We start from the raw sequence: 25,653 nt of genomic DNA on the forward strand, positions 1-25,653 counted from the left end.
TATCTTGGGGAGAAGGACAAAGATCCCACGGGAAAGTAGAAATTTCAGGCCTGGGAAAGTAGGCAAGGTATAGTGGTTACAGATTACAGGCAAGGCAGGCTGGGGAATTGGCAGAGGGTGGGTGGCTCAGGGACCAGATTACAGGCAACGAGGTTGCTAATCTAGACCTTTCTCAGGAAGAAGGGTGGACTGCATTCCCTAATTAGCTCCCAGGTCCCAGGGCTTACAACTCTCCGCCAGATTAAAACGTGCTTTCTCTAATCAGAACAGAACAATCACGGTTAACAGAGCACCATTAATATTCCTTATAATTATAGCTCGTCCCCAATATTTTACTCCTGCCTATAACATATGAACAAAAATGAAAAAAAAAATCCCACCTAGAGGGGTTACTTTTTCATAACTACCTCAATCCATTCCTCGTGTAGATACTATTGCATAAATCTAACAGCCTTCATTTGTGGAATGCATGATGTGATTTAAATTAATGTCCAACAAAATAAGATCTAACCTGGAAACAAATTTGTAGATGTAGTGACCTGAACTGAGAACACAGCAAATAACATATAATTAAAAGAATCTTGATATATTAAAAATTATTTTTCTTATCATTATGCAAATCAAGATTTCAATAACAGTTGAATTGATGAGCTTACGCCAATGAGATAGTAATTGGATGATAAAAATTTAAACTCTTTGTTCCCAATTTTCAGGGCCAACGTTTTAGAGAAATGATGCAAAATTTATGAACTTATGGCTATTTTAAGGAAAATACATAACAGCGACACAGAAAACAGGATGAGGCCTCCTGAAACCACAAAGGAGTGAGTGCAAGCCTGGCACAGTGATGAGCTCGTTGCACACACTGCATCTCATTCAATCACCTCAAAGTCATCAAGGTGTTCCATGAACTCCCATTGACTGAGCTGTATGCTGGACCTCGGATACGCACAAATCTTAGGAGTCATATAAGGTTTTCTTCCCTCAATATGGTCCCATGACCTGGCCGGTGTGGCTCGGTGTGTTGGAGCATCGTCTCTACACGGCAAGGCTGTCGGTTCAGTTCCGGTCAGGGCACATACCTAGGCTGGGCGTTCACTCCCCGATGAGGGTGTGTATGAGAGGAAACCAATTGATGTTTTTCTCCCACATCAATGATTCTCTCTCTCTCTCAAATCAGTAAGCATATCCTCGGGATAGGATTTAAAGAAAAAGTGGGTCCATTAGGTCTTAGAAGGTAATTTTCAATTTTTCAGTTATATATTCTTACCAAATTCCCCTATAGGTTCAAAGAATATCTTAAAGAAAGTAAACCAGCAATACCATTCTTTTATTTATATAAGCATTTTTACCACCACCTGAGCCTGGTCGGCCTGGCTCAGTGGTTGAGTGTTGACCTATGAACCAGGCGGTCATGGTTCGATTCTAGATCAGGGCACATGCCCTGGGTGTGGCCCCCATGCCTAGGGTGGGGCGTGCAGGAGGCAGTGAATCAATGATTCTCATCATTGATGTTTCTCCTTCTCCGTCTCCCTTCCTCTCTGAACCCAATATATATAAATTCCCTTAAAAATGTTTTTTAAGGAAGGACAGAGGACTTCCCTGACGGGAAAGGGCAGTGGGTCTCCGCTGTGGCCCCACGTAAAAGTACCTGGGGGGGGGGGGTGACACAGACAAGCCCCTCTCCTGCTAGGCTAACGCCTCTGGTCCTGGTGGGGCCTCTTCCAAAGGGGCCAGAAGGCTCTATGGTGATTCTGCTGCAGCTGAGTCCAGCCCCTCAGGCTAAGTGTGGGGGGTGCTTATCTCACAGGGACCCCCCTGTACACCGGCCACTCACAGGGTCTCTCCACAGAATCACAGCTGCCATTCGATCCCTCCGAACGCTTGCTGAGCAGGCCGGGCACCTGGCCCACAGCTCCACCTTCCTCCCACTTTCCACGGTGGGGCCACGTCCACAGGGAACTCAAAGCAGTTAGGAGTCACAGTGACTCACCTCCGCTCTTAGCAATTTCCTCGGTTTCTCTACAGGCTCAGGCTCACAGCCCGGAATCCTCTGCATGTCACTGGTCTTCAGTACCAACAGCGTTTCCAGAACGCAGCGAGTCTTAAAAATATAAACACAAGAAGGAGAGAGCCATCATTTTAAACTGTCATCACCTCAACTTGGGAAGAAACAAACCAACTCTGCATGTGGCCATCACTGCTGATAAAGCCGATGGTCTCAGGCAGACCGTCCCCACTGCAGCCGCTGCAGCCTTTAACGTGAACCCGGCACCGGACCTGCACCAGACCCCGCCCGGGCCGTGACCACTGCCCACAGAGCTCCCCTTCCCGCTCCTGCCCCCTTCCATCCACTGACCCCCCCCCCCCCACCGTGCTCCTCCCGCCTGGCCCTGTGCTCTGTGTCACCCTCCTCTCCACAACGCTGGTCATTGCTTCCACTCCTGGCCTGTTCACCTTTTTCACTTTTAAACTGGAAATAATGTCACACTGAGGGAAAAGTTGCAAGAACAGTACAGAGACCTCACAGATACCGCTGTCTGAGACGTGTTCACGTATTCACTGTTTAGTCATGTAATTCACATAGCATCACACTCGCCCGTTCACAGTGTACACCGAGTATATTAAGGGTTGCGCATCCTCAGAGGGCTCAGACCACAGCACCTCCCAGTGAGCATTTCTGGGTTTCAGGATGATCCCTTCCTCCCTTTTGAGCCTGTGTCTCCTGCCTGTACTGCTGTCCACTAAAGGCCCAAGCTGAGAACATGGGCTGACCCCACCTTCCCTCCCACCCATTCCCTGCCTGGTCAGGTCCAACTCCCTCACCCACACCCACACCCCTGCAACTGAGCTACTCCTCCCACCACCGTCTCTGAACCCTGAAGGTGGGTCTCCCTGCCTGACCACCTGTCTTCTACGTTGTAGCCAAGGTGACCATTAGCACGAAGCCTTCCCAGGCCATTTTCCCACTCAGAATCCTTCAGGTGCCTCCAGGAGCAAAGCCCAAGTCCTGGCAACGGCCTCTGCCCTGCTCCCCTGTGGGCCCCACACGAACCCTCTTCCTGCTCCTCACACACCCCTAGGGGCTTCCTCGCCCTCCCCTCTCTCTGATCTGCAGAAAAGGAAACGAGGAAGGAGCTCTGCTCAGCCCTGAGTTCTAGAAGGGGAAACTGAGGCTTGGACGACTCAGGTCACATTGCTTTTCAGGGGCTGAGCGAGAAGTCCAGGTCGGCTGACACCTGAGCCCTGAGCCACACAGCCTTTCCCAGTGAAGATTTTTTGAATAGATGAGTGTTAAATAACTCGATTCTGAAACTCACAAAATACTCGCGTTCTTAGTAAAGGAACAAGGCTTGTTCACATATTAACGATAGAAACATCTTAACCACTGGAGCAGACGATCACAGATTGCTGGGACATGAAACATAACATTGACCCACTTGTTTTTACGTGCTGGTCAGCTTCTGAGCACTTAGCGCTTAGGAGGCAGGTCGAGGGACCCTCGTCCCCTGGTCTGGTCCTGGAACGTGCTGCCTGCCCCGCTGGCTTTGGCTCTGGTCTCCGTGATCACTGCCAGGGACATAGCATCGTATTTCTCAACGAAAATCCCCATTTCTCAGCCTTAACAGGATCAGTTCCTTACCTTTCTCTGTGACAGTTCCAGCTCGTTTTCTCAAAATGCGAAGATGTGGAGAGACTGTACCAGGTGGAAGTCATACAAAAGGGCCAAGATAGTGATCAGGATGCCACTCTCCTTGGCCTCGCTTCCCTTTCTGTAGACGTCGTCCAACTTCCTCACCGTGGCCTCCAAAAGGGAGCCCCGACCTGCACAAAGGAAACAGGCCAGACCTTAAGTCGGGAACTAACATGGCGGCATAGGCAAACGCCTGCACTAGTCCGTGCTGCCTGCCACAACCACATCAAAATCACAACTAAAATACAGAACAACTGTCATCCAGAACCGCGGGAGGGCGGGCTGAGTGGAAGTCCTACAACTGGAGAGGTCAAGAAGAAAGCGCATTGGGACTGGTGGGAGGTGCAGAGGCGTGGAGTGGGCTGGTTGGGCACCGGGGTGTGTCGCTTTTTTAATCAGGAGGGAGATCGCCCCTTTGGAGGTCGCCTGGAGGAGTCAGGAGCCCCAGCCCACACCAGACCCCAGCCCAGGGTCCCACAGCTGGGAAAGAAGTCCCTATGGGCCGGGCCATGAGGACTAGGACTGTAAACACCAGTGCGGAGAGAGGCTGAGTGACACCCAGGCTGCTGGAGACCCAGCTGCTCCTCTTAAAAGGCCAGCACCACAGCTGAATTTACAAGCTCCCACTTGCTCTGAGCTCCAGTGCCATGCGAGACTCTGGGGGACCCAGACACATACGGGGAGAAACGGGACTATGTGGCATCGGGGAAAGAAGGCGGGGCGGCTTTCTTCCAGATGGAGGTGCTAGCAGTGGTCATTATTCCTATGCTGGAACTTCCCTGGTGCAGGGTTGACTGGCAGCCATTTCTGTTTGCTCTACCCTGAAGATTCCCTGACACCCCTCCCACCCAATTTACAACCCCACCCAAGCTGTGCGCAGCGGCTTTTATATATGAATGGCCTGTCCTTGTTCAGCTTAAAACTTGTCAAACAAGCTGCAGCTGGAACAGGAAACCCCAAAGCTATCAATAAAAGTCCCAAGGCTGGCACCAGCACCAGCCTGCCTTGCTTCCCAGCTGGGCCTCGTCTGGGCACTTCTAAACCTGATACAAAGAGGAGGAATCTGCACATCTCTCTGTAGCTCCTGCTGGGTGGCCTCAGGCAGTGGCTGACTTTACACTCCATGGAGACCCAAGAGCCAGTGTACCCAGTGGTCAGTGTGAGACCATACCGGATTACAACCCTTCACATCCATAAGGGGCAGACTCAGTGAGCACCAAAGCCCCACTGAAACAAGTCCTGCCCCATAAGAGTGTCTCCTGCAAAGCAGGTCTTCCACTGTAGACACAGCTAGTCTGCACAGCCAATTGGCAAGGAAGGCAATTCCTCCCAGTGATACCAACAGCAATCAAGGCTTAACTACAACAACACTGTGCACACAGCTCGCAAAGGGGTGCACCAATAGTGTCCATCTCAGGTGATTATGGAGGCTAAGCCACTAGGCCCTATAGGACACCTACCACCCAAGGCCACTCTATCAACTCAAGGAGACTTAGCAGCTACCCAATACACAGAAACAAACACAGGGAAGCAGCCAAAATGCAGAGACAAAGAACCATGTCACAAATGAAAGAAATGGAAGAAAGCAAAATACTGGATATAGAGTTCAAAACCACAGATATAAGATTATTCAAGAACTGTTGGCCCATAAAGAAACTCACTATAGACTGATTCATTTGCCTCTCAGCATAACCATTATTGCTTGTCTCATTTTCGGTGCCTATAAGTGTATTCCTAGTATCACATGAGCTCACTCATCTAGGGGAAAAGATGAACAACATAGACTGAAGAACAAGAACAGCATCGATCAAACTGTAAGACCTCAGAGGGAAGGTAAGGGAGGGTGGGGATAAGGGAGATAGATCAACCAAAGGACTTGTGTGCTTGATATGAGCCTAACCAGTGATCATGGACAGCAGGGCGGTGGGGACATGCGTGTGGAGGGGTTTGGGATGGGAATGGGGGAGGGGGAGTTTGAGGACAAATATGTGATACCTTAATCAATAAAGTAATTTAAAAAATAAAATAATAATAACAAAAAGAATGTAAAAAATTTAAAGAAAAGATTATTCAAGAATCTTTTAGAAACATCCGAGGAACTTATTGAGACCTTTAAAGATCTTAGTGAGAATGCCAAAAAATAAAAATAAAAAAATGGAAAAGGACCAGTCAGAAATTATGTATACACAGACTAAAATAATAAAAATATATGGATATTCAACAGTAGACTAGAGGATCCCAAGAATCAAGTCAAAGATCTGAAATACGAGGAAGCAAAAAACACCCAACCGAAAAAGCAAAAAGCAAAAAGAATCCAAAAATATAATGATAGTGTAAGGAGTCTCTGGGATAACCTCAAGCATACCAATATCCGAATTATGAGGGTGCCAGAAGAAGAGAGAGAGCAAGATATTGAAAACCTATTTGAAGAAATAATGACAGAAAACTTCCCCTACTTAGTGAAAGAAATTGACTTACAAGTCCAGTAAGCACACAGTCCCAAGCAAGTGGAACCTAAAGAGGACCACACCAAGACACATCATAATTAAAATGCCAAGGGCACAAGACAAAGAGAGACTCTTTTTTAATTTCATAAATCTTTATTGTTCAGATTATTACAATTGTTCCCCTTTCTCCCCCCTCCCATAGCTCCCCTCCCCCGGGTCCCACCCCATCCTCTGCCCTTTCCTCCCCCCCACTCTCCTCATCCATAGGTGTATGCTTTTTGTCCAGTCTCTTCCCACACCCCCCAAGAATCGTCAGTCCACTCCCTTTCTATGCCCCTGATTCTATTATATTCACCAGTTTATTCTATTCATCAGATGTTTTACTCACTTCATTTTTAGATTCACTTGTGGATAGACATGTATTTGTTATGCATGATTTTTCTCTTTACCTTTTTGTTCTTCTTCCTCTTATTAAAGAATACCTTTCAGCATTTCATATAATACTGGTTTGGTGGTGATGACCTCCTGTAGCATTTTCTTATCTGTGAAGCTCTTTATCTGACCTTCAATTTTGAATGATAGCTTTGCTGGGTAGAGTAATCTTGGTTGTAGGTTCTTGCTATTCATCACTTTGAATATTTCTTGCCACTCCCATCTGGCCTGCATAGTTTCTGTTGAGAAATCAGCTGACAATTGTATGGGCGCTCCCTTGTAGGTAATTAACTGTTTTTCTCTTGCTGCTTTTAATATTCTCTCTTTGTCTTTTGCTCTTGGCATTTTCATTATGATGTGTCTTGGTGTGATCCTCTTTGCATTCCTTTTGTTTGGAGTTCTGTGCGCTTCCTGGACTTGTAAATCTATTTCTTTCACCAGGTGGGGGAAGTTTTCGGTCATTATTTCTTCAAATAGGTTTTCAGTATCTTGCTCTCTCTCTTCTTCTGGCAACCCCATCATTCTGATGTTGGTATGCTTGAAGTTGTCCCAGAGGCTCCTTATACGATCTTCAAATTTTTGGATTCTTTTGCTTTTTGCTTTCCTGGCTGAGTGTTTTTTGCTTCTTTGTATTTCAAATCTTTGACTTGATTCTTGCGGTCCTCTAGTCTGCTGTTAAGTCTCTTTATGATATTTTTTATTTCAGTCAGTGTATGTTTAATTTCTAGTTGGTCCTTTTTCATATCCTCAAGGGTCTCGCTAAATTTACCGGCCTTTTCTAGGAAATTCTTGAAAAACCTTATAGCCATGGTTTTGAATTCTATATCCAGTTGTTTGCTTTCGTCCATTTCTTTTATTTGTGATCTGTTTCTTTGTCTCCACATTTTTACTGCTTCCCTGAGCTGGTAGAGTAGCTTTGTGTGGTAGGTGTCCTTTAGAGCACAGTGACTCAGCCTTCCCAGTTACCTGAGGTGGACACTCTTGGTGCACCCCTTTGTGGACTGTGTGCTCAGCCTTTTTGTAGTTAAGTCTTGATTGTTGTTGGTATCACTGGGAGGAGTTGACCTCCAGGCCAACTGGCTGTGAGGATCAGCTGTGTCTACGCTGGAAGAACTTCTGTGCTGGAGACACTCTTATGAGACAAGACTTGCAAAATGCAAAAGCCTCTGGGCTCAGCTTGGATGGGGCGGAGTTTCAGGGCGGAGCAGACATCCTTGGTTTCCCGTCAGCCCTGCCCTATGAGGCCCCTGGGTCTCAGTGTCCCTCAGTAATCGCTGCAAGCACCTCTGAGAGAACGCCGCCCTCGAGTTTAGCCCACTGCCAGACAGTCCAGATTCTCCTTGAATGAGTCGGGGTACCCAGAAACTCGCCCGGAACTGGAGTTCAGCACAGTTGGGGGTCCCCGTCTCCCTACCGCTTTAGAAAGCCAGCCGCGCACTTAACCGCCCGTGCACACAGTTGCCTGTTCTCTCCGCGTGCGCGTCTCTATACCTCAGCCTTTCGCATCTCCTCTGAGTCTCATTGTGCTTTCCTCTTTCATTTTAGTTGTAGAATTTCCACTCAGCCAGCTTTCCTGTGGTTCTGGATGGTGTCCGTTTTGTCTTTGAGTTGTAGTATTGATATTGTTGTGTGAAGCAGCAGTTTAGGTGTTTACCTATGCTGCCATCTTGGTTTCTCCCAAAGAGAGAATCTTAAAAGCAATAAGAGAAAAACAGTTAGTTACCTACAAGGGAGTACCCATATGACTGTCTGGTGATTTCTCAACAGAAACTATGCAGGCCAGATGGGAGTGGCAAAAAATACTCGGAGTGATGAATAGCAAGAACCTACAACCAAGAATACTCTACCCAGGAAAGCTATCATTCAGAATTGAAGGTCAGATAAAGAGCTTCACTGATAAGAAAAAGGTAAAGGAATTCATCTCCACCAAACCAGTATTATATGAAATGCTGAAGGGTATTTTTTAAGAAGAGGAAGAAAAAGAAAAAGTTAAAGATAAAAAATTATGAACAACAAAGTGACAACAAAAACATATCTATCAACAAGTGAATCTAAAAATGAATAAAAAAAACCTGATGAACAGAATAAACTGGTGAATGGAACAGAATCAGTGGCATGGAAATGAAACAGACGGATGATTCTCAGAGGGAATGGGGTGTGGGGATTGCGGGAAGAGATTAGACAAAGATCTTATATGCATGTATGCAGTAACTATGGACATAGACAATAAGGTGGCAGGGGCCTGCGGTGGGGTGGGATCCAGGTGGAGTGAAGCTTTGGGGGGAATAAGAGGGATATCTGTAATAATGTTAACAATAAAGATTATATATTGTATGTGAAAAAGAAAACAGGCCAAAAGCCATCGCAAACCCCTGACAATCACGGCAGCGAGTTCCTCTCAGGGACCCTCCTTTCCAGCCAGCTGAAGTGTTTATGCGGGAAGAGTAGTACTTTTCAAATCAGCACATGAACACACACACAGCAGGATACACACGCCCAGAGGACACACGCTTTAAGACCCGGTCTGAGTGTGCAGCATTGCTCCAGGGCCGCAGGGACTGCTGGATGCAGCACAGAGCAACCCGCCCCGGCACTGGCACCTGCCCGTAAGCACACCCTCTCGCCTTCTAAGTCAAGGTGGGCGGCCTCGGCCAGCAGCCGTCTGGCTCCTTGGAGAAAGAGCACCGCACCTGTCTGTCTGCACCGCTGCACATCCAACAGCACTCAGTCTGACACGCACACCGAGCCCGGAGGCGGCGGCGGGAGCAGGGCCCGGTGGGCATGGAGCCCTGTGGAGGGGGCGGTCTGGGAGACCTGCCACAGGCAGACCTGCGGGACCAGCCGCTGTGCCCAGCCACGCAGCCACCAGATGGAAAAGACCGAACTCTGAGGAACAGGAGCTGGAAGAGGAAACGGAGGGAGGGTCGTGGAGTTGGGAGCCCCCGTCTCCCCACCGCTTTAGAAAGCCCGTCGCCACCAGACAGGTCAGAGTGTCATATACACGTGTCACTGCTGAAGGGCAAACTCTAAATGCTAGACGCCTCCAGAGAAGGCGCAGATGGGCAGGAGGGAGCCATGACCTCACAGAGGCCAGCGCCCATAGACAGGGCATAGTCTTTATTTAATAAATAATAAATGTAACCTGGGAACTCCCTATTGGAGCCCCTTCACTAAAGATCCACCTGAAGAGCAAACCATGACCATGACATCATGTTCAAATGGAACTTAAAAAAGAGAAATTAGCCCAGCGGCATGACTCAGGGTGGAGCATCAACCAAGGAACCAGGACCTCGGGGTTCAATTCCTAGTCAGGGCACATGTTTGCAGGTTCAGTCCCCAATGTGGGGTGTGCAGGAGGCAGATGGTCCATGATTCTCTCTCATCATTGATGTCTCTATCTCTCCCTCTCCCTTCTTCTCTTAAACCAATAGAAATAGATTTTAAAAAACATATTAGAACACTGTAGCCATCCAGAAAATCCATGTATAAAATACTATGTTGGAATGTTTTCAACACAGGAATGGATTGACTCGAGTACATCACATTTCCTCGAATGTATTTGACGTCTTCAATATAAAACATAACTTAGCAGAGCACTGAAAACGAGCCATACCATCCATGTTGCTGAAGTTATGTGAGCACACACAGTCATTCCGGCGGGACTCGCACACAGCTCTGCAGAGACCTGATGTCTGATGGACAAATGAGCAGGAGCAGCTCCGTGAGGGACCGTGGGCTTGGGGCGCACTCTGGGTCCCGCCAGGCCTCTCCTGGCACCACAGACCTGGAGCTCCATGGCGCCCCTGGCGGCATTTCCGGTGTCCGTCCCGCCGTGGGGAAGGCTGAAGGGCCCAGAGGTCAAAGACCTCCCGGTCCCAGGTCCAGTGGACGCCTGACCTGCAGCAGGTGGTCGGTCCGTGGCTTTTACTTCCCGCCGGAACCGAACCCTTGGGCTGAGGAGGATCCGGGTCCGACCCCGGAGGCCTTGGGCCGGGAAGGCCCTGGAGCAGCGCCCTGAGCGGGGCCCACGCGGGGCAGAGCAGGCGCCGGGCTCCATGGCCCTCTGCGGGGAGGGCGGCCTGGCCCGTGCGGAGGAGTCTTTCTCAGAAACAAAACCCCGACTCCAAAGGCGCCCCCTCGGCCGCTGGAGCAGCAGAGCGGGGCCCGACGCCCGGAGGACCCGGAGCCCGAGCGGGGCGGTCCTCAGCCCGCGCCCTAGGGCCTCGCTGCCCCCAGGTCGCCTGCACGCTCCTCCCCGCGGGATCAGCCGCCTCAGGGCACCGCCCGCCGCCCCCAGAGCCATGTCGGCCTCGAGGCTCCCCTTGTCCGGTGCTGCCTGAGGCCCCGCAGGTCACACAGTCCTGGGCCCTGGAGCCTGCTGTCTCTGGACTACTCCAGCTGACTTCCGGGAGGGGCGGGACTTCCGGGCAGAGCACGGTGGGCTGTCACTGCGAGTGGCCCGTGGTCTCCCCCTGCTGGCGGGAGGCGGCAGCACAGGGAGCTGCTCAGCCACAATGAGTCTCCTGTCAGAACACTGGGCAAGGAGGAGGGGTGATGCAGAGATGGGCTCCCCCTTCCTACAGGAAAGCCCTGCAGATCCTGGCTCAGAGGCCTCCTCCCGCCCTGCACGGCTTGCAGGAAAGGGGCCGCGCTGGAACAGGGCGTGCATCTTGTCACACGTGGGCGCATGGACAGTCGGAGAACAGGCCCATAGGGAAATGTGCCTTGTGCCTGGGCGTGCATTTGCCAGCATTGACAGGAAATTGCTCCTCCGCTTGCTGCTCTGAGACCGGTGTTTCCACTCAGCCCCGGGCCTCAGTGTCTCCGTGTGCCCTGTGGTACCTCTTCTGGGCTGTGTCCCTAAATCCATGCGGATGGGACAGAGTGACCTTGGCCTTATCAGGAATAGGGCCTTAGCAGATGTAATCAAGGTCAGAGGGGATCTCAGGGTTTTGGATGGGTGGGCCCTCGCTGCAGTAACAGGCATTCTTATTATTTATTTTTAAATATTTTGTTTTTTAAAAATTTTATTTTTATTAGTTTTAGGGAGGAAGGGAGAGGGAGAGAGAGACAGAAACGTCAATGATGAGATTGAATCACTGATCAGCTGCCTCCTGTATGCCCCCTACTGGGGAAAGACCCCCCAACCTGGGCCTGGGCCCTGACCAGCAATCGCACTGTGACCTCTTGGTCCATAGGTTGATGCTCTGCCATTGAGCCACACTGGCCTGGGCAAGGCTCCCTTCTTCTTTATTCATGGGTCCCCAGAGGAGCATTTTCTATGAACCTTGTGCTGAAGAGCAAGGAAGCCTCCTTCCGCAGTGCCTCTGGTCCAGGATCCTGTTAGTGTCTTCAGTGGAGTCATCTCTTCATCCCTAACCCAGTTGCTCTGGCCCAGTTTCTGGATGTGATGGGATGTGACGATTGGTTTCAGTCTTTCTGGGCTCACCTTTTGTTGCTGGGGGCACAGCCCAGGGCCTGAGTCAGCTCAGGGTCAAGGCAGGGGCTTCAGTATCTGAAAGAGAAGTATGTTCCTGTGGGAAGGAGGCCAGGAGCGGACGAAGACAGCAGCTGTCCTCCAGAGCCAGCATAAGGGCTTCCCCTGAGGGAAGACTGGGCCTCCCAGGGCAGTCTATGGGGGAAGTATGAAAAATGCGTGGGAATCAGCAACCATACATTCTCGGGAGGGCAGTGGAGAAGGGGGTTAGAAGGGATTCTCAGGTTGTGTTCATTGTACCCGTATCTTTTGAGTTCTTGACAGAGTTGTAGGCAAATAAGTATTTGCTGTGTTATTATCTACCAGAGGCCTGGTGCATGGATTTGTGCACTGGTGGGGTCCCTCAGCCTGGCCTGTGCCCTCTCGCAATCCGGGACCCCTCAGGGGATGTCGGACTGCTGGTTTCAGCCTGATACCTGCAGGCCACGGGCTGAAACTGGCAGTCCGACATCCCCAGAGGGATGTAGTAGTGCATGGAGCGGCAGGCAGCTGGGGAGGAGCCCAAGCCCAGCCTGGGCACTGCGCTGTTCCCGCTCATCCTGGCTCTGCTGTGCCTGCCGCTGCTGCTGCTTGGTAAGCTCACTGAGCGGTGCTCCCGCTGTGAGAGCACACTGATCACCAGGGGGAAGCTCCTACACTGAGCGTCTGCCCCCTGGTGGTCCGGGCACGTCATAGCGACTGGTCAACCGGTTGTTCGGTTGCTCGGTAGCTCAGTCGCTTATGCTTTTATATATATAGATAGCTTTCTGGATGCCTGAGAATATTTGCTATTCTGTACGGTGCATATTTTAGGAGCAGCTGTACGGTGAGAAAGAGGAGAGCAGATGCGCGCGTCTCTTTCAACAATTTGCTGTGATGGCAGCAGAGAAATTGACTGGCACTTGGCAAGAGCTTGGGGTCAGAAAGCTATTAGGATGTTGTTCTCTATAGTAACTAGTTTCCCCTTGTTCACGTAAAAACATTCCAACCTGTAAAAACATTTTTGTGGGTTTATTTGAGCCAAACTGTCAACATTTGCCAGGAGGCAGAATCTCAACATTTTGGGATAATGTCCGGAGACTGGCGGTTTTTCACCTTGTTTTATACAGTGCAATCAAAGGAGGAGATGTAAGTGGATTGCATGAAATCCATTGGTGATAGGTTGGGGGCGGGGAGCGGGGGGGAAGCAAAGCGGGGAGACCTCTGGGATTGAATACAAAATAAAGTTATAGGAACACACTTCTTTTTCTCAAGTGGGTGCAGGATAGTTAACAGTTAACAATTAACTCAATAACAATGAGGGGATGTGTGGTCTCCGGGGAGTGGTGCCTGTGCTTTGACGGTCCGGAAAAAGGGAAATTACTGGGACATTCCAACGAGATGCTATCATGGATGCAAAAAGACAACAGGCTCCGTGAAGGTAAAGGTTGACCTTGTCAGGGAAGATACTGGCCTCGGACCTGACTACCCACCGTCACTGCTTTTAGTTCAAGTTTTCACTTCAGACCCTCCTTGTGGTGACTTTAGGTCTTAGAGCTTGCAAGGCCCTCCTGCTGGGTGGAACTGCTTTATAAACACCCGAGCCAGACCAGGAGCACAGCCAAGCCCAGTTTCTGGGGATTCAGGACAGAGCAGATTAGATACAAGACCCAAGCCTTTGAATAGGAAGAGAGGATGAAATCGGAGGAGCTGGGATAGTTTCCCCAAAGCCACAGATGGAAGGCAGAGTTTATGGACACAGATGCTGGCGGTTGGTGCAGTTGACATTGGAAAGAGAATTCTTTTGTGATTGCATCTAACTTCCTGATTACATACGAAGTGATCATCTGAGAGTGAGCTGGGAAGAGATGGTGGCAGAAGCTCTAGAAGTTGCATTTACTCTTGAAAGTTTGTAGAATTGCTGGTAAAACTCATACCCCACACGCTGGCCGGGTGTCCTTCCACCCGGAAGTGAGCTAAGCCTCAGCACCTGCTGTGAGCCCCCTGCAATCAGGGTGGGCGTTGTGAGGGTGGTGAGACCGATGCCACCCACACTCTCTCAGTGTGCGAATTCCCACACCCTCTGGTGTGGAACGTACCTGATGGGAGGGGTGCTGGGGGGAGGGGTGTGGATTCCTGAACAGGGAAGCGAATGAAAAGAACATGTTCCTGGCCAAAACCGGTATGGCTCAGTGGATAGAGCGTCGGCCTGCGGACTGAAAGGTCCCAGGTTCGATTCCGGTCAAGGGCATGTACCTTGGTTGCGGGCACATCCCGGGTGGGAGGTGTGCAGGAGGCAGCTGATCGATGTTCCTCCCTCATCAATGTTTCTAACTCTCTATCCCTCTCCCTTCCTCTCTGTAAAAAAAATCAATAAAATATTTTTTTAAAAAAAGAACATGTTCCTATCACATTACCCATGCTGAATACTGACATGGAAAGGACAGACGTTTCAGTCTATTCTCCATGCTGCAGGCATAGGGAACCTGACCTTGTCATTCCCTGCGTAGCTTCCCAGCTCGCTCAGAGCACAAGATCCAGTCCTTGCAAGGATTTTCAAGGCCTCACACAGCCTGGCTCCCCCTTAACTTCTGACCTCACTTCCTGCCTCCCTCCCTCTTCCTCTCATACCTGGACTCTACCTCCTTTTGCTTCAGGAGTTCTTCAAATCGCACTCGGTATATTCAGTTTCTTACCTTATCTGGTCTTCCCTTACAGCTGCAAGCCCCGGGGGGACACATGTGGTGGTCTAGTTCGGCCCTGTCCCAATTAGGCCCCAGTTAATTGATTATCTGTCTAGACTCAGTGGGACAAACGCCGGTGACCAGGAGTCAGCAGTAACGGCCTATCCCCTGGTACTTCAATGTCTAGACAGCTGAGCCGAACCGGAACACATAACACACAAGACAGAATTAGTATGCAATCACACAGGGTTTATTTACCTATTCCTAGTGGGTCCCAGGCTCCGGCAAAGGCCACCCGGCGATGCACACTGAAGGACAGACGACGAAGACAGGGACAGACAGGCGGCCGCAGTTGGTTCAGGCTCACACAGCAGAGCAGTCAGGGGCTTGTCTCTCGGAGAGACATGGAGTCCTCCTCTTATCGGGCAGGAGACCTCCACTGAAGATGGTCTCAGGGTTATATAGACCGCGGTAAACAACTTGTGTCCTTATGGGTGTGGGCCAGACGGTGTGCCTTATGCTGGGAGCAGGGCGTTTACACTTTATGGGCTCAGAGCTTTACATCAAGATAGTGGGGTGTTCATTAATTTTGGAAGTTACAGAGTACTGGGGGTTTCCATACAGCAAACATTTCACACAATAATTATTTCATACATTAGAGGGGTTACATTATTATAACAGCCTCTGCTCCAGACCCACGGCTGCATGGCGGGCCCTCGGTATAGGTTTTTGGAATAACTGAACATCTGTCCATTGCACGGATTAATGCTTTTCTGAAAACCACCTTCTTGTCTCCGTTAGAAGTTAATGTTTACCCTTTTATTATATGACTTTTATCTGATTTCTTATGATCTTCCCTACGCAGAGAGCACATCCCCCCCCTGAGTTGAATGATGAAGTGTTTTCCGTTACCCGACGGCGGTGGGTACTAGGCCGGATTCCATGCCTACAACAGCTGGCTTTCCCCCTTGAGTGGGTGAGGGAAACACTGGAATGTAGTTTCAGTTTCTTGTGAAACAAGTGCAGTTTCAGTTTCCTGTAAAAGAAAACTTATCCCATTTGCTCTCTGCATCCCCGGGGGCGAAGCTGCTCCGCCTCCCGGATGCTGTGACCACTCAAACCCTCGGGCGGGCGGAGTCAGTTCTGCATTTCAGAAAACCCTCTTCTCTAGGTAAGACATGGGCGGGTGGCCCCCCCTGGGGTGGCCTGTGGGCTCAGGGACTGAGTGCAGACCCCTGTGGGTCGACTCCCAGAACACTCTTGTTTCTCATCAGAGAAAGGGGGAGGGAAGGGGGCCCAGCCCCCAGCTGCCCCCGGGGCTCTAGGACTCTGGGGACAACCCTCCTTGTCCATTCCTGGGTGGGGGTGCGAGGCAGGGGGAAGAGGCCAGTTATGGTTAGAAGGGAGCAGATCAGAGCCACGCCGAGCCAGAGCTTTGGGAGCAGCTGAACATGGGTCAGTGGCAATTTTTAAAAAATATACATTTTGATTGATTTCAGAGAGGAAGGCAGAGGGAGAGAGAGAGAGAGAGAGAAACATCAGTGATGAGAGAGAATCATTAATTGGCTGGCTCCTGCATGCCCCCTACTGGGGCTCGAGCCCGCAACCCCGGCATGTGCCCTTGAAAGGAATCGAACCCAGGACCCTTTAGTCCACAGGCCGACGCTCTATCCACTGAGCCAGACCAGCTAGGGCTCCATGGCACTTGGACATAAAACCCTTGTAACCTTGGGGGAATCCCTCACCCTCTCTGTGCCACACAATGTTTTCTCATTTATACAAGGCAGACGGTGGCCTCCTCACCATTGTGCTAGTGAAGGGGTTGCATCACAGCGGCAGCCTAGAGCAACCCTTTAAAGTGGAATTGGTTCGGATATTCTTTTTCTGTTGTTTGTTTGTTTTTAAATATGTTGTTATTGATTTCAGAGAGGAAGGGGGAGGGAGAGAGAAACATCAATGATGAGAGAGAATCATCGGCTGTCTCCTGCTCGCCCCACCCTGGGGATTGAGCCCAAAACCCGAGTCATGTGCCCTGACCGGGAATCGAACCTTGAACCCCTGGTGCATAGGTCGACGCTCAATCAGCCAGCCGGGCAGATTTTCTAATTCTGGTGCCTTTAAGTTGCTCCATGGAGATTGAAGGGAGTTCTAGAAATATCTAAGGAGTCGATGTGTTTTCAGGGGGAAGGAAGCCGCCCACCTGAAGAAATAAAATCTACCCCGTCCACCTCACCCTCCACTTCCATCCCCCCAATTCCCACCCCTGGGCCCTTTCCAGGCCTGCTGCGCCCTCCCCCCCCCCCCCCCCCCAAGCTCAGAGAAGCCTCTCAACCACCCCTCACCCAGCCCCTGCAGAGGCGGTGGGGAAACCCCAGTTCCAGTGTCCCTGTCCGTGACACAGCTTCTTGCAGGTGTGGCTCCCCTGCGTGCTTATTGCTCTGTGCACCATGGAAGGCATCGTAGCCTCTTCCGTCTTCGCCAAGATCATGTCGGCAGCGAGCCTGGCCAAGGCCACAGCTGGCGGGGCGGCCTCCAGCACTGTCCTGGCTGGGCTGTCATCGAAGATCCTGTCGGCAGCGAGCCTGGCCACGGCCACAGCTGGCGGGGCGGCCTCCAGCAGTGTCCTGGCTGGGCTGTCATCCGTGGGTGAGTGTTCCTGGGAGGGCGGGAGGGGCGGGAGGCAGCTGGGAGGAGGGCCAGGGAGTGGCCTGCTCAGGGCCCCATGGGAGGGAGAGGGTGGCGTCACCTGCCGGGGCCTCCCGCTGGGGTCTGTCCTGGCCGGTGAAGGGGCACGCTGGGGTCTGGGTGCCCTCCCCGCTGGGCCCCGGTCTCCTCCCATCCAGACTGAGGGGACCTTGCTCCCTGGCTCTCATTTTCCCTGCGTTCACCCCCAAACTCACCTCCTTTAGTTTTTTGGGTTTTTTTAAATGTATTTTATTGCTTTTTTACAGAGACGAAGGGAGAGGGAGAGAGAGTCAGAAACATCGATGAGAGAGAAACATCGATCAGCTGCCTCCTGCACACTCCCTACTGGGGATGTGCCCGCAACCAAGGTACATGCCCTTGACCGGAATCGAACCTGGGACCCTTCAGTGCGCAGGCTGACGCTCTATCCACTGAGCCAAACTGGTTAAGGCTTTTTTTTTTTTTACTATTAAATTTGGTTTATTTTTTTATTATTAATTATTATTATTTTAATCCTTATCTGAGGATATTTTCCATTGATTTTTTTTTTTTTTTTTTTTTTTTTAGAGAGAGAGTGGAAGAGCGGGGGAAAGACAGAGAGAAACATTGATGTGACAGAAACACATCGATTGGTTGCCTCCTGCATGGGCCCTGACCAGGGTCTGGGCGGGTGAGAAGCCTGCCCTTGACCAGAATCGAACCCGGGACCCTTCAGTCCATAGGCCGATGCTCTATCCACTGAGCCAAACCGGCGAGGGCGTCACCTCCTTTAGTTTTCTTACCGATGTGTCTCGCCCTGCGGAGCAGTTTGCAATGTGGGGTCTCAGGTCCAGAGCGTGGATTTTAGCAGAATTCTTCGGTTTGGGCCTGTTTTCTTTGTTAGTTCACGCGAGCCCCTCTTGGGTTTATTTCTTTTATTTTGCTGTTTCTCTTCTCCTTTGCTCCCACCCCCACCCCCAAGGTCAGCCTTTCTGATATGTTTAATGTGTGTCTGTTTCTCATTTGTGTATTTTTGCAAAATGGGTATTTTCTGTTTGCGTGTGATCTCCTTCACGTACAGAATAATGTAGGTCTCACACGGTGGTTTTGTTTTTCATGAAGAACTGTCTTGTGAGATCTGTCAGTATCGCTAGGCGAGCCTCCGGCCTCATGTCCACTTGCTGCCCCGGGGGCGTCTGTGTGCCCGCCGGCATTGACCTCTCTCTCCAGCCCCCTCCCGCCCAAACGCCTGGTGCGAAATGGGGGGAAGGCGGCCACGGGGCCTCTGACCCCGGCCTGGCCGCTGCCCCCTGTGCACTCACCCCGCCTTCTTCCTCAGGGCTCACGGTGTCATCCAAAGCCGCCCTGGGCTCCGCTGCATCCACCCTGGGGTCCATGCTGGGGACGCTGCAAGCCTCCTCCCTGCTGGCGTCCCCCGTGGCAGCCGTGACCGCTAGCCCACTCGCAGGTAACCGGCCTCGGCTAGCGGGCACCCTCCTTGGCCCCCTCCCCGGTCCCTCCTGTTCGTGAGGAACAAGGAGGAGCCTCCGCTGATGCTGAAACACGCTGGGTTTCCTCAAACGCTGGTCCAGTCACTAGGCTTAGCGTTCGTCTTTGGTAGTTATTTCCATGGGTTGAATTCTCATAACTGCCCCGGACGAAGACACTGCTGCCCTTCGTTTACAAATGAAAAACCAGCGTGGCCCTGGCCCGTGGCTCAGATGGTGAGAGTGCCACGGTTGTGGGTTTGACCCCCCAGTCAGGGCACATGTAAGAATCAACCAATGATTGCACCCATCAATAAGTGGAACAACAAATTGATGCGTTTTCTCTCTCTCTCATCAATTAAAAGAAATCTTTTTAAAGGAAAAGGAAACAAGCCATTGTGCAAGAGGCCGGGGCAGGAAGGGCCAGGTCCTGGGGAGCTTAAGTGGAAAGGAAATGAGGGGCCCAGCACCCTCCCCAGGGGTGACCACGGGGGCGGGGGGCTGCCTCAGGCAGGTTGCAAGCAGCACCCTCCCCCCTGGGCCTTCTGATGTCGGGCCTTCACTGCCCCTGCGTGGCCTCACTCCTGCTGCTGAGCAGTAACATTAGGCAGCAAATCTTTTCTACCTGGGCTCTTGATTTTTATTTTTTTTAAATATGTTTTTATTCATTTCAGAGAGAGGAAAGGAGAGAGAGAGATAGAAACATCGATGAGAGAGAAACATCCATCGGCTGCCTCCTGCACACCCCCTATTGGGGATCGAGCCCGCAACCTGGGCATGTACCCATGACTGGAATCGAACCCAGGACCCTTCAGTCTGCAGGCTGACGCTCTATCCACTGAACCAAACCAGCTAAGGGCAAACAATATATATATATACTAGTATATTTTAAAAGCAATAATACGATCTAGTGCTAAGTAGCTCCAGCCTCAGGGGAGCAAGGCGAGTTCTGGTTGGGAGGGTCTGGGTGGCTGCGTGGAGGAGAGGGCAAGTCAGGCCTGAAGAATCAGGAGCATCCGCTCACTCAGGCGTTCCTCAGTGTTGCCTGACGTCAGCCATTCTCTCTCCGCCATGGCTGACTGGCGTCTGAGGAGCGGGTATAATTCTCCACTGAACAAACATCAGCCCCGTTTTAGATGAGCTAACATCCTGCCCAGTCAAACTACCGCGCCCTAAGTCACTTGGCCAGGCATTCCGCCTTCCTTGGGGAGGAATGCTGATGCAGCTCGCTAGAGGACCCCCTCCCCCAATCAGCAGACAGATAAAACCCCGAAACTGCACCTGAGGCTGAGTGCTCAGGCACCGGGACCTGAAACCCCGTGCCCGATGGCTCCAGGCCACGCCGTGTTCACTTAGTAGGGCATTGCCTCCGGGATCGGCCTGCCCGGCAACACTCGCCGAGCTCAGCACCGTGAAGCTGCCCCTCTCTGAAACCCCACTTCTCAGAGTGAAGGCTGGGGGGAGGGGTGTGGGGAGTGTCGGGCAGGGTCATTCCTTCCTGCGTCCCCACCTGGGCAGCCCCCTCCCCGCGGTGGCCCTGGGCTCCGGGCGGGAGGGAGGCCAGCGTGGCTCTTCTCACAGACTGTCCTTTGGTTTCCAGTCAAGGCTGCCGCGGCGGTGATCGGAGGAGGTGAGTTTCTGTAGGGAAAGGACTCGAGTCCCCCTGTGACCCCAGATCCTGGGACTTGGGGCATGCTGAGGTTGGCCCGGGCCTCCGGATGCCAGGGAAGGAGATGGAAGGATGGAGAGGAGCAGGGAGGGAGGGTCCAGGAGCTAGAAACGGATCTGGAGCCGCAGAGCCCGGGAGGGGAGGCTCCGGTGGAGGCAGCCCGGGGCCTGTGCCCTCGGGGCAGAGCAGTGGCTGGGACTTGGGCTCCCACTTCCTCCTCTGCCCCAGGGCCCGTGTTGGCCGCAGGGCTGTGTGAGGGTCCCCGAGGCGGACCGCCCCAGGCGGAGCACAGACAATGGCCCGGGGTTCCGACTGCTCCTGGTGACGCCGCCCGGGAGCTGCTGGCTCTGCGGGGCCCTGGGTGCGGGCTGACTGTCCTGGAGACCTCCTCCGCCAGGACAGGAGCTGGAGGCCGTGCCCCAGGCCTGCAGCGCAGTAATGGGGACCCTGAGGCCCAAGGACGGGGCTCTCCCACGGGGGGTCCTGCCGCAGACCCGAGCCGGGCCCAGCCCCGTCCCCAGCCGCCCCACCTGCTCTCCCCACCTGTCCTGTGACTGCTGACCAGGCCCAGTCTCTCCCAAGTTCCGAGTTCACCCCGTGCCCCACCCCCTTGAGACCCCCCAAGCTTGTGTGTGTGTGGGGGGGTCTGTTTCCCTGAGTGTGGCCTTGACCCAGCTCCTCTCCCTGGACAGCCGTGACGGTGGGCGCTGTGCCCGTGGTCCTGGGCGCCGTGGGCTTCACCGGGGCAGGAATCACCGCCTCCTCCTTGGCGGCCAAGATGATGTCGGTATCCGCCATCGCCAACGGGGGCGGGGTGGCCGCTGGCAGCATGGTGGCTACTCTGCAGTCGGTGGGTAAGTGTCCCCGGTGGGCGAGACGGACGAGGGCCTCAGAGGGTCCAGCCCAGGTCCTGGCCCAGCGGGCCTCGGGCCTGTGTCACCCTCCGGGTCCTCTCGCTGGAGGGCGGGGGGAGCCCCGGCCCGGGCTGTGTGGGCTCCGTGGGCGCTGCCCAAAGGGTTCGCCGGGTTACTTGGAGCGTCTTCACCCCACCTGGGGCTCAGCCCCCCCTGGAGAGGAGGGCAGCTTCCCGCTCTCGGGGTGACCCCGGAACTCACCCCACTGGGGAGCTGCCTGCAGCAGCCCGCCCAGAGCAGAGGTCCTGGGTGTGGGAAACCCAGGAGGGTGCTGGCTGGGTGTCTGGGCCCCAGGCTCCCCTGAGAGGCCCCGTCCCTGCCAGCTGGGCCCTCTGCTCAGCTCAGCCCGCTTCTTCCTTCCGCAGGAGCCGCCGGGATGTCCCTGTCGTCCAAAGTCCTCGTGGGCAGCGCTGGGGCCCTGGTGTCCCTGGTCGTTTAGCTTCCTGTCGCTCCCGGTACGGAGAAGAGGACCGGGTGCCTGATGCAGCGGGGTCCAGACCCGGGGTGACGGTGTGCCACATGCCGCGCCCCCCGAAAAAAATAAAGAATAAAAACAAGGTGTTGCCACCCCTCTCGATTCCTTCCTTCTCGCTTGCAGTCATGTGGGGGAAGCCTCGCTTCTTTCCCGAGCCACATGGGGTTGGGGTGCCTCTTTCCCGAGCCACATGAGGTTGGGGTGCCTCTTTCCCGAGCCACATGGGGTTGGGGTGCCTCTTTCCCGAGCCACACGGTGTTGGGGTGCCGTAAGCTGGGAGGAACCTAAATGGGAAGACTGGATGCTGCCCCTGCCCGGCTTCTGCCTCTGAATGTGCCCCCACCCCCCCGCCCAGCCGGGCAGCGTCTCTGTGGGCCGGCGGCTGCCCCTCTAGGGGGAGCTGACCTGAAGGCGCTCACAGACCCCAGCCGGGACGGGTGCTGGCTCCGGTTGTGTGCAGCCAGGAGAAGGGGGGGGGGGGGGGTGCGTCCTGTTTGCAGCTCTTGTGTGGAAGCCAGAGTCTCATTTGCACACGCGCCCCACCCCTGGCCTCTGCAGCCAACGGCCATTTCCTACGACAGCACGGGCTCGGCCAGGTCACTGCCCCGTGTGGCCGGCGCCCCCCCGCGGGCAGAGGGACAGCTGGGGCAGAGGGACACGTGCTTTACCGGGCTCTGGTTCTCCTTCAGGGCCTTGGTCTTGAAATGTGCTTCTCTTCCCAGAACAAGGTCGCGGAGAAACTCACCACCAGGCCCAGTCCCCGCTCCCCCACAACGCAAACCTTTCCCCCAACTCTGAGCAAGTGCGGTGGGTCAGGGCCCCGGGCTGGGTGCCAGGGACCCCGCCTTCTCCTGGCAGTGATCCTGGTCTGCTAGAGGCATGGATCACCAGGCGCGTGGCCAGAGGCATGGCCCCTGAGGGGGCACTGCTGGAGGGGTGCCCAGGGGAAGGCAGGTGACAGCAGGGTCTTCACGCATTAGGTGCTGCAACCAATATCACAAAGACTGGGTGGCTTATAAAGAAGAGACATCGATGTCTCCCAGGCCTGGAGACTGGGAAGCCAGAGACCAAGGCACCGGCAGAGGTGCCTGGTGAGGGCCTGCTTCCTGGACAGCCATCTTTTCGGGGTGCCCTCCCCTGAGCAAAGGGGCAATAGCGCTCTCTGGGGTCTCCTCAAGGGCATTCGATTCCGGGCAGGGAGGCTCCACCCTCGTGGTCTAGGCACCTCCTAAGCCATCATCTTGGGGGTTAGGACTTCAACATGAATTCGGGGGGAGGGGGGAGCACGAACATTCAGACCGTAGCAGGCATGTGGGGAAAGGGAGCTTGCACTCGAACCTTGAGCGTTTTAGAGACGGAGGGTTTCCAACATGAGGGTGACCCAGTCGCAGACCTCACAGCCTGCACCCTCCGCCCGGGCCCTCCCGCAGCCTCACAGGATCTCCGCTGCCAACAGGCACTAACCCTGCGGGTCCAGCGGGCATTGCAGGAAGTTAAAGAACGCGGCTGTGTCCTCCCGTGGCTCCTACTTGGGCCAGTGATGCATGGTTGCTAGGCAGCCATGAAAATAAAGCCCTTGGGTATTGTTTTTAAAATCCTCACCACAGCATACTTTTCCATTGTGGTTTTTTTTTTTGGGGGGGAGGTGGGGAGAAAGGAAGATTGGGGGTGAAGAGTGAACCTGCAACACAGGTATGTGCCCTTGGCCAGGAATCAAACCCTCAACCCTTCAGTGTGCAGGCCAAAGCTCTAGCCACTAAGCACACTGGCAGTGAATTAATCCATACCCCCCGCCCCCCGCCCCCCCCTTGGGGTATGGATTAATTCACTGCTTGCTTCTTTCTCTTTCTCTCCTTTCTTGGATGACCATCAAGGTGGGCTGGCGGCGGGAGGGCTGCTGGAAGTCCCCGCAGGAAGCGGGCAGTTCCCCAAGCACCGCGTTAGCAGACCGGAGCTTTATCCTTGGCAAGGTGGGTCTCTGTGCCAGGGGGTGCCAGGAGCTTTGTACTAAAAATGAGTGTCCATCCAGGTAAAGAGACCCTCGGTGATCTCCATCCATTGGCCCCCAGGACGCTGCGGGCCGGGCTGTGACTTTCAGATCAGAGGGAGGAAGTCTTCTGGGGAACCTTACCAGCCCAAGGAAAGAACTGCTCACATTCCCACACCTTGGTGGGGGCGTGCCCGTGGAAAAGCTCAGGGAGGTCACAGGGTCAGAACCTGCGCCCCCCCCCCCCCCCCCCAGGCTACCCTGCAGAATCTCTGCCGGGATTCTCAGTCGGCAAGAGACACTGGTGGCACAGCCTGTCATCAGACATTCACGAAGTCTCAGCCCCTCACGGCTCTGGCCTTCTCTCTCCTGCACCCCCGCCCTGGGCACTCCCCCCTCGGGCAGGGACCTGAGGTGGGAGCTACAGTGCTGGTCTGTGACGGTGGAAAACGGTACAGACGGGTCCTGAGGCGAGGGGAGTGTAGTGGCCCAGAAGGGATGTGGATGGAGGTGCAATGCCTTCCTAGCCCCTGGACCAGGGCAGGGGAGGGCATGTTCCCTAGGAGCCCTGCCCCCTGTCCTCCTGCCCCCCGCCACCCCCCCCCGGCAACTTCTGGGGCAGCCTGAATGCCCACAGGGCAGCTCCCAAAGCACGGACACAGAGGATCAAAGCAGCACCCAGAAGATACTCGCTGCCGTCAGGACACGGTCCGTGACTCTCCACAGAAAAGCCACACACCGTTCCAAGAAGAGGATGCCGCCCGCCCGTTGGATGGATGTTGTTAAAAGAAATGACCTGACCCTGTAAGAAACGACCCAGCCCGGCTGGCGTGGCGCAGGGGTTGAGCATCGGCGCAGGAACCGAGAGTCGCAGGTTCGATTCCCGGTCAGGGCAGGTGCCTGGCTTGCAGGCTCGATCCCCAGCGTGGGGCGCGCAGGAGGCAGCCGGTCAGTGATGGTCCTGTCTCATGCATGTGTCTATCTCTCTATCCTTCCCTTCCTCTCTCTCTAAAAATCAATTAAAAAAGAAAGAGAGAAATGGCCCAACGTCCCCAACTCCCGCTGCTACTGAAGATGGCCACCTTCCCAGAGGCTGAGTGGCCGCCGCGTGGGTTCTTCCCGCTGTGGGGCCTTAAGCGGCTGCAGGCGCACCGGCTCCCTCCCAGCTGCTCCCCGTGCTCAGGAGATGAAACTGTTTTCCTCGTGAGTCAGGCACCTTCAAAGGAGTGAGGAGGCAGGGGAGGCGCAGGGAGGGTGGAGTGGCTCATCGGTGTCAACTGTCTCCGGGCCGACCCCGCCTGACTCTCCTGAGCATCTTTAGTGCAAGAGGAAAGGTCAGTGAGAAGGAACATTTTCCAATTGAAATTGCACAACGCTTTCCCTGACACATTGCAGACTTAGGGATGGCCTGCTGGTTGGAGTGATTTCCTCCCAGGCCTTCAGCCCATGGCATGGTCCAGGGTAACCTGGCTGGGGGGGCAGAGCTGTGTTCTCTGCCGGGATTCTGACAGACCTGGGCCTGTCTGGGGGTGCCCACCAGCTGGGTCCTAATGAGACAGGCTGTAGAGCCCCCTGCCCGCGCCTCATCCTGAGGGAAGGAGACAGGACCAGCCTGAACCGGATTCCAGGAACCATCCGATGGGGCGCTGTGGCTGTCTCGGGCTCAGCCCTGTGGGCTCCTGAGTGGGGCTGAGACCCCGAAACAGGGATTTGAGTGCAAATGTTTTATGCAGGTGACTCCAGGG

General features: G+C 53.7%; 2 protein-coding genes across 5 annotated transcripts in view; one reads left to right on the plus strand and one right to left on the minus strand.

Annotated features, from left to right (window-relative positions):
- Window positions 1–10,945, minus strand: part of LOC307098082 (uncharacterized protein) — a 30,084-nt gene extending 19,139 nt beyond the window's left edge. For all 3 annotated transcript variants that reach the window (XM_079768538.1, XM_079768537.1, XM_079768539.1), the window contains exons 1-3: window positions 10,187–10,945; window positions 3,644–3,825; window positions 1,994–2,104 (exon numbers count right to left, since the gene is read on the minus strand). The gene's annotated coding sequence lies outside the window, so the exon portion shown is untranslated. The remainder of the gene's footprint in view (window positions 1–1,993; window positions 2,105–3,643; window positions 3,826–10,186) is intronic.
- A 481-nt stretch (window positions 10,946–11,426) lies between these two features.
- Window positions 11,427–22,013, plus strand: LOC307098377 (uncharacterized protein). Of its 2 annotated transcripts, none has more exons than XM_079769090.1 (6): window positions 11,427–11,504; window positions 17,124–17,358; window positions 18,716–18,844; window positions 20,464–20,493; window positions 21,225–21,386; window positions 21,812–22,013. In XM_079769090.1, exons 1-6 carry the CDS (start codon window positions 11,442–11,444, stop codon window positions 21,883–21,885), a joined length of 693 nt encoding a protein of 230 aa, XP_079625216.1. In that variant the 5' UTR covers window positions 11,427–11,441; the 3' UTR covers window positions 21,886–22,013. The 2 variants fall into 2 exon arrangements, with proteins under 2 accessions (XP_079625216.1, XP_079625217.1); XM_079769091.1 differs by lacking the exon at window positions 11,427–11,504 and adding an exon at window positions 15,732–15,883.
- Window positions 22,014–25,653: the final 3,640 nt, after the last annotated feature.

This window comes from Cnephaeus nilssonii (genome assembly GCF_951640355.1).
Source record: "Cnephaeus nilssonii genome assembly, chromosome: 4".
Lineage (NCBI taxonomy): Eukaryota > Metazoa > Chordata > Mammalia > Chiroptera > Vespertilionidae > Cnephaeus > Cnephaeus nilssonii.

Bases quoted from the DNA above. Each gene is read 5' to 3' on its own strand.
- LOC307098377 (XM_079769090.1), top strand. From the start codon at position 11,442: ATGCGGATGGGACAGAGTGACCTTGGCCTTATCAGGAATAGGGCCTTA. The intron at 18,845-20,463 runs GTAACCGGCCTC...TTTGGTTTCCAG, and splicing joins GACCGCTAGCCCACTCGCAG to TCAAGGCTGCCGCGGCGGTG. The intron at 21,387-21,811 runs GTAAGTGTCCCC...TTCCTTCCGCAG, and splicing joins GGCTACTCTGCAGTCGGTGG to GAGCCGCCGGGATGTCCCTG.